Genomic DNA, 19,160 nt, shown 5'->3' on the forward strand with positions numbered 1-19,160 from the left:
GAAAACACCTTATTTTACTTTCACTTTCAGATTCTTTGGTAATTCTAAAGGTTTATATACTTTTGTTACTGACAGACGTGTTATTTGATTCTTTGTCTCAATAAATAAATAAGTCTAATATTTTGACTCATTTATTTGATTTGGTTATCTTTTTCTAGGAATTGTGTGAAAATCTGATGTAGTTTAAGGTCAAATTTATTTTTAAAAAATAGACAATTCTAAAGGGTTACGAGCATCACTGTAAATGGTGGTTAATGAAGCTGTGTGCCTGTATATACCCATCATGCCGCTTGGAATTTGGTAGGGATTACTGCAGAATGGAGACACAGTCTCCTAAAAAACATATAGCTAATGATCTTGTGATATTAGGCACAAACATATACTATATTAAATGAATTATTGAATTATTAGCTGGATAGAAAGGAAAATAACTGCATCTACTGTGATGCTTATTCTAGTGCAATCCAGTCTTGCTCGCAAAGAAACAACAACAAAAAAAAAACATTAAACTCCAACCAAATGTTAAACGTTATAAATAGTGTTGAGCGAGCATGCTCGGCTGAACTGCTGTTCGGCTCGAGCATCGCTATGCCTGCCGAGCATAGCGATGCACGAGCCGAACAGCAGTTCAGCCGAGCATGCTCGCTCAACACTATTAGTGCTCGGCCAAATATTTCGGGTGCTCGAGTACAATTTAATATAATAAAAGTCAATGGGAGACCCGAGCATCGAAACAGGCACCCCCGGCGCTAAAGAAAAGAGAGTGTCTGTTTCACAAAAAATGGTTAGAAATTGATGGGAACCCCATCAAAATGGTTTAAGAGGATAGCTGGATGCATCTTAGACTCCTATTATGTACAACATACAGCATACCTTACAATGGCAGCCTTGTGTACTATGATATATTCCAAACGAGCTCTCATCTGACTGAGAACCAGTAAAACTCAAAGCTATTCTGCATCTGTTTGATGGCTTGGGTGGACCTGCGCACCTAGATCAATATCATTAGGGCGATAAAATATTTTCTGATTGTCCTAACATAATATTCAACTTTTTTATGCAGTTTTGTCATGTAAAAACTCATTTGCATAAACATGGGCATATGGGAAAGACATGCAAATGAGCAGAATCTGCCTTTTCTTTAAGCTGCCATAAGGCTATGAAAACCAATAGATGGCACTATTGAGTTATGAACAGCGCCATCTATTGGTTCCACAGTCCTTTGACAAGAGTACACTAATAGTTTTGTCAGAAGACTATGAAACCAATAGATGGAGCTGTTCATAACTCAATAGCGCCATCTATTGGTTTCATAGTCTTCTGACAAGAATATTAGACTATGAGTCTTATGACAAGCTTATTAGTGTAGCCTTTTGCATGGAAAACTCACAATAAAAATGTGCAATTAGAATATTTGTGATCTACACTAGGATAATATCTGACACTGGGAAAGTTGGGTAATAACTCAGTGATAAAATCTGACACTGGGAAAGTTGGGTAATAACTCAGTGAACATATCTGACGCTGGGAAAGCTGGGTAATAACTCAGTGATGATACTGGGAAAGCCCATGTTTATGCAAATGAGTTTTTACATGACAAAACTATATGGATAGTGGATTCTATGGAAATTATATGTATATATATATATATATATATATATATATATATATATAATCTCTCATTGTAATCCTGTCTGTGATAATACAAAGATGACTGCTGAAAAGTGATCTGTACTGGAAAGGAAGTGCCTATTATTAGGCTTAATGATCACTATAAAAACTACAGGATTTTAGGAAAAGTAAGAACACTAATTTTGCTTAGAAATGAGTATAATATAAAAATCTTGATGTAAACAATATGTAATTTTCTGATGACACATTCCTTTTAGAGCTCATTGGAGCTCTAAGAGTGGGTTCACACTAGCGTTAGGGATTCCGTTATCTCTTTCCGTTATAACATGGTTATAATGGAAAATAACGGAATGCCCAAACAGAATGCAAAACGGAGGCCTTTAAAAGGCATTCCATTTGCTTTCCGTCCTAATAGAAGTCTATAGGAAAGCATAACGGATCCATCTGGGTCCCGTTATGCAAGACGGAAAACAAAGTCCTGTTGACAGAACTTTGTTTTCTGTCTTGCATAACGGGACCCAGATGGATCCGTTTTGATTCCCATAGACCAGGCATGTCCAAACTGCGGGCCTCCAGCTGTTGCAAAACTACAACTCCCAGCATGCTCTAATAGCTGTAAGCTATCCTGGCATGCTGGGAGTTGTAGTTTTGGAACAGCTGGAGGGCCGCAGTTTGGACATGCCTGCCATAGACTTTTATTAGAACAGAGAGCAAACGGAATGCCTTTTAAAGGCTTCCGTTTTGCATTCCGCCATAATACAAGTCTATGGGCAGAAGAACGGATCCGTCCTTCCGTCTTATGGATTCCGTTATTTTCCGTTATAACCATGTTATAACGGAAAGTCATAACAGAATCCCTAACGCTATTGTGAACCCACCCTAAGGACTCATGCACACGACCGTTGTGTGCTTCCGCGTCCGTTCCGTAATTTTTCACAGTTTAGCGGAGGTCCCATTCATTTCTATGGAGCTGTGAAAAAAAAACTGATGCACAACTGGTATGTCACCCGTGTCCGCGTCCGTGTCCGTTTTTTTCTACAAGACCTTGGTGCAATAAAATTACACTTTTCATTAACCTTCCTTTTTTTCCCCCGTCAGACAAAAAAAAAGGAAGACACACGGAAACACAACTGAAGAAAAATCGGACACAGACCACTGAAGCCAAATTACTGACAGTGAAAAAACACTGTTGTGTGCATGAGGCCTTAGATTGATTTCAGACATGTGATGTCCGAGTTAAAATGAATGGCATGTCTGTACTGAAAACAAGACAGTGTTCTAAATTTGTCCATTTTTCCCACCAGACTCATTTATTCAAGTGAATGAAAATCTGTGGGGAAAATGGATTGCACATATACCCCATCCATGTGTGGTCCAGTTACTCATCCTTGTTCACCATGCAGAACATGGACAAGTTTCCTGTCACCTGTCTAAGCCTAAACCCAAGCTAAAACACAACTAATGATTCTGTGTTATAAAAAAGAAACCTAATAATATTAACAGACATGAATGTAATTGTTTGTTTGCCTTCCCCTTGAATCAGGATCTTAACAACCTGGAATGGCTGCTATCATGGAATAACATATTGCAATTAACTGCTTAGCAGTAAACTGAGACCTGTAGGAAATATTTAAAGTGAATGTCCACCTTGTATAGCAATCACAGCAATGTTTTATTTATTTTTTTTGCTCCGAAGTTATTTGCAGCAACAGATTTAAAAGGAGACATGCTGGTGGCTTGATGTTGCCACTATTGGGAGCTTAACGCTGGGTTCACACCTGAGCGTTCTGAAAGGAGCGCTCTGTATGCACGATTGTACCGGCGTTTGCAATCGCGCATGCAGAGACAAGCGAACGCCCATTGTCGCGCCTTCCCGAAAGTCTATGTACGGGAACGCGCAACAAGACGCCCCAAAGAAGCTCATGTACTTCTTGGGGCGTCGGGCGTTTTACAGCGCGATCGTACGCGCTGTAAAATGCCCAGGTGAGAACCATGACCATAGGGAAGCATTCGTTTCTCCTTGTTGAGCGTTTTACTGCGCGTTGGAACGTGCTGTAAAACGCTCAGGTGTGAACCTAGCCTAAGAGTTTACTGCATACTGTCTAATGATGGAATTCAATGTATCAACCGTATGCAGTACGTTTCTAAGCTCCCTCTAGTGGTGTATGCAGAAAGCATGTTTTAATTTTATTTATGCAGGGGATCTGGAACTATGTAAAAGAAAAAAAAGAATTTCGCTTCAAACAATACAAAGATATATTAAGAGATATAGAACTCTGAATTATGAACCTATTTACAAACACATTAATTAAGACCAGCGTTTTAAACGCCCGTCTTAATAAACCCTTAAGCCGGTGGTGGTTCCGCTAAAGTTATGTAGAGGCGCCAGAATCTTCATTATTTTTCCGGATCCTCCGCCAGTTCTAAATGTAAGACAGCTTCCTAGCTGTACTTCATTTAGAACTTTTTCTATGCCTGAAAAGGGCATAGAAAATGGTGAATAAGACAGACCTGCCAGCCCATCCCCTTCCCACGTCACGCTAATTTATTTACACCTGATGTGAGCGGGTAGACGTCGCGGATTGCGGTGAAACTAACCGTTGCCTGAAATACGCTTAATAAATGACCCCCTAAGTTTTTAATGTAACCAGTCTTTAAAATCTTTACAAACAGTTACCACAGGACATCAGCAGAACAAAGTATCTGTCTTATCGTCCAGTGCACAAGACACCAGACCACATATGATTAAAGCTAGAAAGAAATCTTATGAATGGTCAGGTCCTGTACATCAATAGCTGTTATATCTGATAAGACATTTACAAAATGTAAGAAGCTTAATCAACTATTTCTATAGTGACCTGGTCATTGCCTACTGCTGCCTTCTCGGTGACTGGAGAAACCACACTGTGTGTACAGTCTGTTGGAGCCGGTGGAAGCAATGAGTACACGGAATACTTTTTCAGCCCAGAGAAATGTGTGACAACTCCTGCTGGTGCCATGCTTGCTAGACTGAAAGAATTATTCATATGATTACCAAATCAATTAGAATATTTGGTTCAGTGCTGATAGGCATTACAGCAGAGTCCCTTCAAGTATAAAGAACCAGAAAGGCAAAATAAAAGCAGAATTGTTTTGGAATAATCTGCAGGTATTAGCCACTTAGAACATTGAAGCAGTACAGTGAGATATAAATGTCTGGATAATGAGACCTACACAGTTAAGGTTTGCTGTTTACATAATAATATGATTTTCTATATCTATTCTAGTAGCCAAGGACACGTTGTTCCTAGGCAGACATATTAGCGCACATCACAAGCAATTCTGCCCTGGCAGACTAGATTCCGCTTTTAATGACATAGACAGTGCACACTAACAGCTCATTTACATGGTGCAATTTATTTTACACAACTTAAAGGGGCTGTCTCACTTCAGCAAGCAGCATTTATCATGTAGAGAAAGTTAATACAAGGCTCTTACTAATGTATTGTGATTGTCCATATTGCTTCCTTTGCTGGCTTGATTCATTTTTCCATCATATTATACACTGCTCGTTTCTAGGGGTTATGATCACCCTGCAATTCAGCAGTGGTGGCCGTGCTTGCATAGTATAGGAAAAAGTGCTGGCCTTATTGGTGGCCGGGACCATGGAAGTGTGCGCATAGGCATACTTGCGCAATAGTTCTAACCATCTCGTATCTGCACTGCAGCAGTGGTCGTAACCCCTGGAAGCGAGCAGTGTATAATGTGATGGAAAGATGAATCAAGACAGCAAAGGAGGCGATATGGACAATCACAGTACATTAGTGTCTTGTATTATCTTGTCTACATGATAAATTCCATTTGCTGAAATGAGACAACCTAGGAACTGTAGTCACAAAATTCAGTGCAACCTGAAAGCACCATGTTATAGAGCAGGAAAAGCTGAGCAGATTGATATATAGTTTTTGAGGAAAAGATTCAGTAAAACTTGTCATTTATATATTTATATCTCAGCCTTGTGAATACTTCTTGGTATAGGCAGGATGTGTTATCAGTGACTGACAGCTATCTCCTATCTGTACCGATAGCTCATCACAGGAGGTGAAAAGCATATATATAAATGCATAAATTGTATATAATTATTACCCAACAAGGTCTATGGTTAGACAATTCTAACGTTACCGGAATACTCCGTAATACAATTCAACAACAACAAGAAAAGAGTATATAATTCCTTGAATTAAAATATATTTATTGAAATTTGTTTAAAAAGTGTGCAATACACAAATACATACTGCTTATATAGTGAGAATATCCAAAGTTATCCTCATTTATAACACCTAATAGCTATGCAGTAAAGACTCTAACAACCGTGAGTTACTGTCATAAAGACATGCTATGTGCCTGACTAGGTGGAATAATGGGAAGAAAAATCCCCACTGAATTCAACCGCACTGATGTCTATCGATGTAACTATTGGTGATAAAGTGACTAATGCATAAAGGAGAACCTCATCTGAAGTTCATCATTGCCTGTGTTGGTGGGCATTATAAATGGGGGTGCCGCTCCTCGACGCGTGTTTTGTCGCCTATGACTTCCTCAGGAGAGGTGAGTCACTATATAAGCAGTATGTATTTGTGTCTTGCACACTTTTTAAACGAATTTCAATAAATATATTTTTATTCAAGGAATTATATACTCTTTTCTTGTTGTTCTGTTCTTTTCTCCTGCTCTATAACATGGTGCTTTCAGATTGCAATCCAATTTGTGGTGACAGGGCCTCTTTAAGGAATAAGACTTGATGATAGTTTGCCATGTAAATGGGTATTGAAATCATCATTATTTAAGGGCTATGAACACTATTGTTTTATTATTGGTTTAGATATAGTTTGTGCTTAATAAAAAAAAAAAATATATATATATAGATGTCTCAAAGAAGAGGCAGCACTCCAAGATAAAGTGAAAAAATGGCCCGCTTTATTTCCCCTGTGCAACGTTTCAACTGCTCATTGCAGTCTTTCTCAAGCATAACAATTGGTGTCTCAACATCTCCATTTATACCCACAATGCTTAGTGAGTCAATTAACAAGGTGATTGGCAATAACATATTCAATAATGTATAAAAACGTGAATCACATTAAAAGTTTTTTCATACTCATATGTGAATTCAATTACATAACATGTGTCACAATCACATACACAGTGAATTTCATAGATTTTCAAAGTTCACAAATAAACACTGTCTGGTTCATAAAGTGCCTTGTGCTTTAATTATGGTGGTCACCTGAAAGTGCTGATTACGTGGTCAATAGCCGCATGATTTTAAAAAAACATACTAACTTACATAGTGGAGTATCATGATGGCAGCCGTCCCGGCGTCCCTGAGGTCCCACCGCACATGCCCGGTATCCTGGAAACCGGTGTATACAAACAGAGACCACACCTACAAGTGACGTAGGTCCTGATGCGCACACCAGCAACCTGCCACCTCCCCCGAAGCGTGACGATCCGGAGAGCAGCGTCTTCCTGTTCGGCCTCCCAGTCACATGACTGAGTCACGTGAACCGTTGCCTGACAACCAGGAAGCGCTTACCCTCAACGCCTCGCCATCTCCAGGATCAGTTAGAGCACAGCAATGAGACCTTTGTCGGGAAAAAAAGTAGATAGAGAATGATCGGGTTGTAGATACTATCCGAACGATTATTTATAGACAATTATGTTAAATACTTAAGTCAAGAGGTCAAATCGTGAATATCGGAGGATAATAGTCCTAAAGGGGACGTAACATATATTGAATGGAGAAAAGGGGGTGCGGTATATGAGGATGCATTACTTCAGTGATCACCCCCATACACCAAAAGGTTTCATCTACAAGTAGTGCTGTTGCTCTTTCTTTGTACTATATATATATATATATATATATATATATATATATATATATATATAAAATAATAACATATTCAGCTCTAGATCATTGCCATTCATAGTTTATGTACTATTTAACTCCATATTTTTGGTTTGCTTTCACTCCTGCTATGTGCACAAAACTAAAGTGTCTAGCAGGGAAATTTCAAAGTAACCACATGCACTGCTTAAAAAGGGGCACGCAACCTCTTCTGACCTATCTGTTTTAGTAACTATTAGAATAACCCATGTAATCTCAATACTGCAGTATCTTCTCATATAACTGTATATTGTGCCATTCCATTATTATTCTTGCTAGAAGAATGAAGGAATGACTAGAAATTTGCAATGAAGATCCAGATGGCTGTTACTATTTGATGGCGTGTCCACTATCCAATCAATGCTGCCAGTATCAGACTGTGCAAGGACACACACCGTAAATAGTAACACCCAGTTTGACCTTTTTGGCAATTCCTTCATAACTTCTAGAGGACTAAAAGAGAAGTGGTACAATATAGGGTCATCATAAGTCATAAGAAAAGAGGTTTGGGACTTGATTTTAATTTCTAAAACAGAGATATCTGTATAGGTGATAGGTCCTCTATAAAGGACTTGCATAACCTCATCTATTTCACCGAGCTGTATCTAGAGTTCCTTTCAAGGTTTCTTTCCTTGCCCTGTATCTAAATACCCTCAGCCAGTAACAGAGTGGCTCGTTGGTGCTTCCTCACCACACACTATCTAGGAAATGCATCAGCCCACAACTCTAATTTTACAGGGCAGGACCGTGGGGAGGGGGGTTATTTTTTTAAATAAGCATGAATATCTAAAAAAGATGTGGCCCATGTTGAAGGTAATTGCTAACTGACATGTACAAAAGCCTAAGATAATCACTGCAGAATAAAAGGAGAGAATCATTGTATCATTTTTGCAGCACACACTTTAATGTACTGGAAAATATTAAAACATTTTAGAAACCAAGTCAATATGCGCTTCCTTATTTTAGGCTAAATTGCTTTTTTTGTGTATCATATGTATTTCAAGTATCTTAAAACAAAGATGTAAACATAATTCTTTCTCATTTTTGCTGGGATAAAACATGCATTAGTGACAGATCTATCTCACAGACAGTTATTCCAGTAAGCTTCAATATCTTTCTGTTGTGTTGCTATGACAACGAGAAAGGAAAGAGTAAGAGAGAGGAAATCATATATTGCCCATCATTGCCATTTCTTACTTAATCCTTCTATATGATTGAAGGGTAAGAATGCATGAGAAATAATTATTTGTCTTCCCAACCTCCAATATTTCGGAATATAATCAGTTCCCATACTCATTTTTTTCATGTGGTTTTTCAAACTTTACAGATTGTTTGTTGCAGCTATGAGAAAGAGAGGACATGATTCCTTAAAAAAAAATATATTTTTTTATTATTTGTAAAAAAAAAAAATCTCAAATAAGCATATACAGACTTTGTCCAATATGGTGACTCAATTGTAAATACAAGTATAAGGTGTGGGATAGGCGGGGGGCAATTGTCATGAAATGGGAGTATCTCTCCCTAGACAGCCCTAAAGCCCTAAAAAGGCCCTCAGCCCAGGGTTACCCCCTGAGGATAGGGGTTCCCTGTCCTCTATTTATATATATATATATATATATATATATATATATATATATCTTGGGAACAAGGACAGGGAACCTCTACCCTCAGGGGGTGACCCTGGGCTGAGGGCCTATTTAGGGCTGTCTAGGGAGAGATACTCCCATTTCATGACAATTGCCCCCCACCTATCCAACACCTTATACTTGTATTTACAATTGAGTCACCATATTAGACAGCGTCTGTATATCCCTATTTGAGCATTTTTTAGCAAATAATAATAAAATATTGTTTTTTAGGAATCATACCCCCTCTTTCTCATAGCTACAACAAACTAGCATGACCCTGGGTCGTATCCCCATCAAACATTTTTTTGGTTGATTTTTCTCTTTACAGATTGTTTGCAAATATTTTAAAGACATTTACTATTTTTGCATGAGATGCCTTAAGTAGATGTCTTATAATAAGCTCACGACCATACAGCAGTCCACAAACCCTGCCTAGACAGCCTTTGTAAGGATACAGACAGATAGTGAATTGGAAAAAGGCCACATTGTTCCTTCTATTCAAAGAAATGAATTACCATATATCATACAACTGCTTCTCCATTAAAGTAGATGAAAAAAACATATATATTTTTTTTATATGAGCACATCTCTTGTGCTTGTGGAGTTTGTCTGGAATTGCATTTCAGTCCTGTTTACTTATAGCAGTGGTGGTGAACTTATGGCACGGGTGCTAGAGGAGGCACTCAGAGCCCTCTCTGTGGGCACCCGCACCCTGTAAAAAGTCTATGGTGTATCAACATGCCTTAGACTTTTCCTGCCATTCATCAGCACAAGGCGCACCATGTATAGCACAGGCAGCGGATTGAATGTAGGAAGGCTGTTATAGCTAAATGATACATAGTATCATAGTATAAGTACATGGATAATATACTATATTGGTATTCAGGTTAAATTACCATGTTTGCACTTTTCAATAAATAAGTGGGTTTTGGGTTGCAGTTTGGGCACTCAGTCTCTAAAGGTTTACTATCACTGACTTATAGGGAGTTGAGCTGTTATAATAAAACCAGTCTATGGACAAGGGAGGAGCAGTTTTGTATTATTACACCGCAGTCATTGTCGGCAAATATTGTTTATCATTCTACCTTTTATTTGATTTAGGGTTATAGATATTGCTCTGTAGTAAAGATGCAAGTTAAATCTCATTATGATTTGCCACATGCCATATAAAATTATGTCACTTATTCTCGTGTTCTCATAAGGGGTTGCCCAGCCACCTAAAATTATTTAAAAACCACTCAGAAGCAATAATTACTGATTCTTCTGTATTGATGGTTCCAATGCTTCCTTAGTCTCATGCTAAACTTAGGACTTCCTACTGCTCTAATGAAATGCTATTACAGACAAGTGACCCCCAAACACAGGTTATAGTAGGGACATGTCAACACTACTAGGGTTACTGCTGCTGCCAGTGATTGGCTGCAACAGTCACATGTTTGTGTTGACATATCATCACTGAAGCAGGCACCAAAGGGAAAGGCGTGGGAGTGGTGAGTCATCAAAAATGTGAACATTGTTTTAATATTTTATAAAAATTTTAAGTGGTATTTAGAAAAAAAAATAGGTACGTAGCTGGACAACCCACTTAACGGCTAATTAAATCAGTGACAGGTTGTAGTCCATTTACTCAGGATCAAGCAAATGTCATGCAAGCACTGTGTCCTCTTCAGTGTTTATCTGCACGCCATATAGATTGTAGCGGTGGTACAGTGTGAATAGGAGAGGAAGCTGTAATTGCACTGCATCGGCGCTACTGTGCAACCCCTTTAATTAGCCTGCTGAAAATGGTGAGGATCACAAAGGTAATACAAAGACATAAATAACTATCAATGTTCTTTCATGGACTGGATCACTACTAAGAATACATTACAAAGAGAGACCACTTTCCTACTCCTCTTTAATGTGCTAGGAGAAAGAGTGAAGATGGTTAGCTGTGATCATGGGAATACACTCGATTTCACGTATATTCTTTCCTTGGTTATACTTGGCTATATTTCAATAGGTCTATTACTAAGATAAAACACATGGTTAAATGTACAACCGTGCATAGAGTATAAACATCAAATAATCCACCGCACAATGTCTGGCTTGGTTTTTGTAGTGACACCTGTTTCACTTTAACAAAGTCATATCTATATAAAGGACAATAACTAGTACATACTCTCAGTTATTTTTCACTTTCCAAGTTTCAACTGAGCTAATTTTCCATGCAGAAATTAGAGCTTGCGGTGGACTCCTGCATAAATCTATTATACACTGCAGTCAACAAAGGTACATTCTAAAATAAAGTCGGACATGAATAGTTAATGGAAAATCTTTTAGATGCCAATGTGCTGAGCAGGTCAGAAGGCTAATAGGCATCAGAGCATAAATCTTTTCATAAAAAAATGGTACAGTTCCTCTAATATCCTATAAGGAAATATTCTTTTTCCTTTTCACTTCAACCCACAACCTTCAGAAAAATAAGTTCCACTGTGAGCGAGTTTCTTTGATAACAGAATTCAAGCCTCCAAGGACTAGTACAATACTATGTGAAAACGGCTGCCTTATTCAAAATCCAATCAAACCATGAGTGAATAAAAATAAAATGAACCAAGGTCATCATTATTTCCTTTCATTCTTACTTGTCTTGCCTGCATAGTACATATAAAACAAAAATGTTTTATTACATCACTTTACGCATATTGAATGACAAGCATCTTTCATGACTAAGTGACTATTCACCTTACAAGCAGCAAACATCTATGTACATGCCTGATTAACCACCACATACTACATATAATTTGTCTTGATTCCTTTGAAAGGTATTCACCCCCTCAGATTTCTTCAAGTTTTGTTGTATAAAGCTAAATGTGTTTCGGCCAACCATGCCACTTTCGGCAGGTTCACCAACCTTGCATAACTGTCCAATCCATTTTTAGTGGCTAGCTATGTATGAGAGGATTGAGAGAGATGGCTGTCGGTTGAAGAAGCTAACAATTCTCTCATGTCTAGAGCCTGCTTAAGAATAATAAGTATTCTGTATATGCCATTGAAGGGAGTGGGGCTGAGCGCGATACCAAGCACAACCACAATATAATGTATTCCGTCATCCATGGTAAGAGGTCCAGAGTGTCGAACCCCTACCCCTTTAAGCCAAGAATATCAGTTTCTTTAGGCTTATTCCATATGAGCATATTTGGAACAGGAAACATGCTTTGTGTGATGGCCACATTTCACGGACCAAGCAGTGCCCCTCTGACCTAAACTCAAAGCATCATCATGACTCATGATGCAGTGAGTTCCTGCCCGACCACAAGTCTATTATACTATACATACATAATTGAGTCTCTCGGGATGATGCTGTCAGTTCAGGTCAGAGGAACAGTGTTAGGTCTGGGAAATGTAAACTTTTTATGGTGCATGTTTCCAGGATCGAACATGCTCTTGTGATATTAGCTTTGGCCGGAATCACATCTATAGTTTCTGAGCCAAACACATGACTGAATACAAAAGAGACTTCCTTTATTATTTTCCTTTTTTTGGGGGGGATCTACTAATGTGTTTAACTCCAAAAGCTGCTACAAATACTATATGCATGATTGCAGCCTGAAGGTAGGAATAACCAGTGTTATTCTCACCTATCCAGTGGCAGCATAACCTGGCAACAGAGAGCCGTAACTTACTTGAATCAAATTAGTCATTTTGCTTAAATTAGTATTGAACAGCTCCAGCATAAGTCTGCTCAATACACTGCTTAGAACTCCTTAGAATTCTTGATCTCCAGATTTCCAATACATGAAAAGATTTTCTTAATAATCATCCTTTATGTTTTATTATTTTCAACTCTTTTCTTTGGCACATTTGTGAGGTCGGAGAATAAAAAGAGATTCAGCAACCATACAGTAGGTGGATAGTTTGGCGGGCCAATTGACAGACCTTCCTCCCACATATAAATACATAGCTATAACTGCTAGGGAAGCATACTTGCCTGCTCCCTGCAGCTGGGTTCTGTCTCCTTCGCTCCTTTTGCCCTTAGTGCCTCTTTCTGCTCCAAGCATATGCAGTTTGTTGCCTCTGCAACAAATGTCTGGCCGCAGTAGTGACACATTGACATGATGCAAAGGAGCAGGACAAAGCTTCTGCCATTTGTGCATTCAGCGGCATCAAACCAGATGTTGATAGACTGGAAGGAGAGCAAAGCAGTGGACTTGTGGAAGTGAGTGAGTGGGAACCTAGCAACAAAATGGCAGGTAAATATGCTTCTCTCATCAGCTCTGTCCACATCGGGCAGGGTCTGCATAAAAAGCCCACAACGATGAACAATTCCTTTAACTCATGAATACAAAAATATGCTTCGTAGTTGGCAATTGAGCTCTGAGGGTTAAGACAGCTTATTGATCCCAGTGACCTTCTACACTACAGTATATTGAAAGGACAAGTGGTAGATCTATGCCTAAAATTGTCAGTAGAAAAAAAAAAATTCATACTGATAACTTTTATTCTGTTGGTTAATTAGGTGAACATCTAAAACTACCATTGAGTCCTCGAAAATCATTAACCAAGCAACACACAAGACTCCAAGGCCCTGTTTTATCAAGACCATTGTGTAGTCAAAAACCGGGTTTTGCTTATGATAGATTCCTCCCTTAAAGGGGTACTCCAACAATTAAGAAAATGAAAATACTTAAATATCACTTTATTATAAATATATTACCAAATACCTTTCATTAGTTCTAATGTTTTTTTTGTCTAGGTAGCAGTCATCAGGAGAAATAAAATGGCTGCCGTCCTATTAGTGCACACAGAACCTGTCCTAATCACACAGGAGGACAAATTACTTCAGAACACTGAGCAAAAGAGTTACCTCATCCTTCTCTCCTACATGTCAAGGATTATGATCCTGAATACTACTTATAAGATTTTCACCTGAGTCTCTGTAGTAATGGAGTTCCTGAGGAGACATGAGGAACAACGAGGAAAGTGGAGGTGTGGTAATGAGCAGCAGCAGTTGTATGCAGTCTCCATTACCACAGTCTGTCCTGTCCGTCCTCTCTGTACTTCATGTCTCCTTATGATCTCCTTTCCTATAGAGATTCAACTGAAGTTCTTATCATCTGTATTTAGGATCATAATCCCTGACAAGTAAGAGAGGAGGCAGCTCTCTAGCTCAGTGTTGTAAAGTAACTCGTCCTACTGTGTGATTAGGACAGGTTCTGTATGTACTAATAGGACGGCGGCCATTTTATTTCCTCCAATGATTGTTCTCCAGACAAAACTAGTCATTATAACTAATAAAAAGGTATTTAGGAATATATTTATAATAAAGCAATATTTAAGTATTTAAATTTATTTAATTCACGGAGAACCCCTTTAATGTTTAATTTTTTGAAGATATCAATCATACAGATATAGAAATGTCTTACATAACACCTATAGTGTATTAAACAGATGCAGCAAGTGTGATGTTCCATGGCTTTTCATGTGTTGTCAGTTTGAAGTTTCCTGCAACTGTGTACTCAACCTATGTCATATTAAAGGTTGCTGTAATTATGAGATTCAATATATCATTTCCCAAGGTTTGGATGTACCACATGCACCAACTGTGTAGTTATGTAGAGGTCCAGTATTTTAGGCAGCTCACTGTCACATTAAAAGCACCTTCATACCGTTAATTAGATTATATATAAGGGACTATGCTAATAACAGACACAAGCAGTGCTTGTACAGAATGTTGTATACACTGCGGCCTAGAAGAAATGAAGGCACAGCATTGCAAGGGAAAAGGAAAAATAAAAATAAAATCCAGATTATGTCAGAATTCAATCAATTTATATAAATTTGGAATTAATGATATTATCAGCCCCATGCTCTGAATGTGATACCAAGCTAAAGAAAAGGTTTTGACATTGTCATAAGTGCTCCAGCATTCAGCCTACATGTAAAGCCGTACGCCGACTCACTCTGAATGTAGCATTAAGTCGTGAATGTGTAATTGCTGTCAATATTTTCTGTCACACTACAACTGTGCTTGTCAGCTGTCTCTCTGGGCACCATGAATAGGCTGTAGGCAGCTAATCGCCAGCTGCATGGTCATGTGCTTTCTGCAGATGACTTCAACTCGTAATTCAAGATACCCACAAAGAGAATGCGCGGAATGTTTCTCAGTGTCGATGTCATACAAATTGTGAACTTTCAAACTAAAACAAGAGTCCTATGTGAAGACCTAACAGGTGTATAGTGGAGCTATAGTATAAAAGAAACCAACTGTTTTCATGTTTAATGCTATAGTCTGTTCCTATTTTTTTTGCAGATGGGGAATGTTTCTTTTAATATACAGTATAGGAATACTTTATCTCCTGCAGAGCCCATGCGCAGAAATACCCATGATGACAAGTTGTGAACATAAGGAGGTCTCTCCCAGCCGTATACTTTATCGGTTGTATTAATATTGGTAAATTGTATAGCACAGATTTGAGCCATATTAACTTTGGAGATCCTTTACAACTTGAGTCCTATGAGCAATCATTTGCAGCTTGAAAATATTTGAAGCCAATTCACCCGGCCATAGCATCAAAATGGCACACACTCTACACTGTGTATCACATTTACCAATAAAGCTCTTGTCAATATAAAGGTGTGTAGCAAAGTGACTGTAGGTCAACACTGTAGATCATTCGGTGCACAGAATTACAATGTAAATGTCAATGTTTTAATGTTATGAGTGACCATACTGATAAATGGCCACCATAACCAGTCTTGTTACTGTATTGTGTATTCACTATGTATGTTATATGTGCACATAAATATAACATTTCTGTTAATGTTTGTTAATAATACTTTTTGGAAGCATCACATCTGATGGCAGAACCTTGCAGATAAGAGTAGCACTACATTGACAGGACTCGTTCCCTTGTTCATCAAAAATAGCTTCTAGTGCAGTTGGAAGAACAACAACATGGTATAGTACTCCCTATTGTACACCTACTACAATACACCTACTATAAATGAGAAAAAATATTAGAAGTCACCATGGATTTTGTGACCTGTCAAAAATGCTCAGTGTGACACTTAAGATTTTATTTGCTCACAGAACTCCTCTATGATTTCACATATGTTTATATTTTAAAGTATGTAGTACAAATATATCATCATACTATTTTATTGGCCCCTATCACAATTCTCCTTGACAGCTGATGTTGGTGAAGAGAAAGATCGGGCACGGTCGATTTTAATATTCAATCTTATTGTTCTCCGAGGAGACAAGCTGCCATCAGAGGTGACTGAAAGTGGCTTTGCCCTTTCTTCTCATTAAAACATGCTTGGCTTAAGGTAAGTTCATATCTGCATTAGGTACTGTAACCCCAGTAGACTGTTTCAGGAGAGGAGCAGACCACTGCAGTTACTGTATCTTGCATAGCCAGACACTGTCAGTCGCCACCATATCCTCATGGAATACAATGGGATCTGGGAGGAAGACGGTCGAATTTTGGCATAAATGCTGGCTGTCTCCCAATAAAATATCACTACATTGGGATCCAGCTGTTCCCGGTGATGGCCAGCTATGCCGGATACAGTAACTTCAGTAGTTTGCTCCTCTGCCAGAACAGACTACCAAAGTTACCAAATACAGATGTGAACTGACCCTTAAGTGTGTTGGGGTGAGATGTACAGAGGTATAGGCTGAATGAGTATAAAGGTATTTGAGTACCTTTAGTGATATGCTCTGGCTACCAAGCTATTACTAGTTCTGTATATACCATATTCATACAAAACAAATAGGCTGTGAAGAAACAACAGCGGGGTGGCATTTATCAAAACAGATGGAAAGGATAAATACCTTAGTTGCCCATAGTAACCATTGAGATTCTAACTTTTATTTTCCAAATGAGCTCTGAAAAAGTGGAATTTAATTGGTTGCTATGAGCAGCGAAATCATTTTTTTATTTACACCAGTTTCATTTCTTAAGCCTTGTGTGTGGGACAATATTAAATTCCGGATATAATGTAGGTTTAGCTTTACTACATATGAAAAACTCAGCATGGCTATATCTGTACACACATTTTCGCATCTATTTTTTTTTTATAAAGCTTCCATCAATAACACAAGAACATGCACAAAACTATTTTAAACATCCCCATATTAAAGGCATTAAACCTACATAGGCAAAATTAAAATATGTCATTATCCACATGAACTTCTGAAAAAAAAACACAAAAAAACCCTATCACAACTGATATACAACGTGCTAAGCAGGTGCATTCAGCACAGCACACATCACAAACAGACCCATTGCCTAGTATGATTATCATCATCCATATTGCCAATATTTACTTGTATTATAGTTAATATCTATAGAAGGATGCCCAACAGTAGGTCAGCATTAACTCTGCATTACCTAATCACTTCTAATTACTATGAATATCTTTCCAATTATGTGCAAAAGTAAAGCAAGTGAAAAATCTTGAAGCTGTCATGAAATTCCTCCCTAACATTATTTCTTTAGTCATTGAATACTTACAGGATTCTTCCTCTTCATAGCAAGGTGTTTCCATAAGGAGATCTCAGGGGTTAAAAATCCTAATAGGAGAAATACTTGCTGGTTCTTTAGAGCTCAAAGGCAGACAGGAGGTAAAGTCCAAGAAAAAGTTTTACCCTGAATAGGACAATAGAAAGAAAATGTTCCTGTCTCTTCTATTTAATTACTGTGACAACTGGAAAGCTTCAGAAGACTTCTTCCCTGCAGTTGAAGTGATTGTTATATCCAGTAAGCTAAGAAAGTAACTGATGCCAGAGTTTTCTAGAGGCCAGAAGATATTTGACATTCCAGTACTTGCGCACAAGCTGTAAACAAGCCAGTTCTTCTACTAGAAAAGAGGGCTCAGCATACATATATGGTTCTCTTCTTGAGTGGCATTTCTAATAGACTTAAATGGTTAATATAGTATGAACACATGTCTGAATGCAAATGAAATGTTACATTTTCAGTCTTTTTCTTGAATAATTTATCTGAATTTACATTCCTTATTTTCATATATAGACAAATAAAGTGTTTTCTCCCAAAATTAAAGAAAAAATGCTGAGCTATATTTTCAAATGTTTGTCTCCCCTCTCCATCTGCCCTGCATATGAAGGTCATAGGGCAGGTCCCCTATTCAAGACCCCCCTCTATGAACCCCCTGTAGGAGTGGCTTCTGCTCTTATGAACTTTGCCCATGTATGCATGACAAATAGGCTGCCTGCCATTTAGGGGAACTGTCTACCCAGACAGAGGTTCCCACAGGAATAACAGCTGGTACCTGTTATAAAAGGGGTTGTTGTTGTTGTAATCCCTGGGGTTTAACAGTTCTTTAAAATTGATCCCTCTGCCAAACCACTAGTAGCTGTGCCTTGTGTCACAGTACAGTTTCATTCAGTTGAATTGCATATAGCACTTATTGAAGCATATCCATTTTATGGTCCACAAGTCACGGATCCGCAAAATAGGGAAGTTGTCCATTTTGCATCTTTTTGTGGAAAGGACGAACAGATCCGGTAAGAGCACAAATGATCCGCGTGATTTCCACATCTGTATGTCTGTTCCATAAATGGATAGAACATGTCCTATACTTGGCCACAAAATGTGGACCATGGAACCAATGAAGTCAAAGACCTGCTTCCGTATTTTGTGGATCCACGATTTGCGAACCTAAAAATACATATGGTCATGGTATGAGGCCTTAAATCACTGATCAATAAGGGTGCTGAGAGTTGCACTTATGACCTATCCTAAGGAAAATAACATCAGTTAAAACCAGAAACCACCATAAGTTTTTCAACACACTTTGTGCAGATATGAGCAGCAGTCAAAATGGCTACTTTAGGATACTATAGGTACTATAAACAGATTACTCCGAAACCTTTTTGGTAAATATAATATACCTACTTCAAGAAGTAGTGTGATGTTTAAAAAAAAAAAGAAAAAAAAAAGAAGCAAACATGCTTTACTTCTCAACGC

The 19,160-nt window shown here is 38.2% G+C and overlaps 1 protein-coding gene across 6 annotated transcripts in view; it reads right to left on the minus strand.

Moving 5' to 3' along the window:
- The window catches only part of DMD (dystrophin), a 3,186,583-nt gene that overhangs the window by 2,859,934 nt on the left and 307,489 nt on the right, over positions 1-19,160 (minus strand). Inside the window, exon 1 of one of the 6 annotated variants that reach the window (XM_044284719.1) lies at positions 17,685-17,914. The exons of the other annotated variants lie outside the window; for them this stretch is intronic. Coding sequence (XP_044140654.1) covers positions 17,685-17,718 — 34 coding nt within the window. The 5' untranslated portion in view covers positions 17,719-17,914. Of the gene's footprint in view, positions 1-17,684; positions 17,915-19,160 lie in introns of those variants that run through there. 6 annotated transcript variants of the gene reach the window in all.

The sequence above is a fragment of the Bufo gargarizans genome, chromosome 3 (assembly GCF_014858855.1).
Source record: "Bufo gargarizans isolate SCDJY-AF-19 chromosome 3, ASM1485885v1, whole genome shotgun sequence".
NCBI classification, from domain to species: domain Eukaryota; kingdom Metazoa; phylum Chordata; class Amphibia; order Anura; family Bufonidae; genus Bufo; species Bufo gargarizans.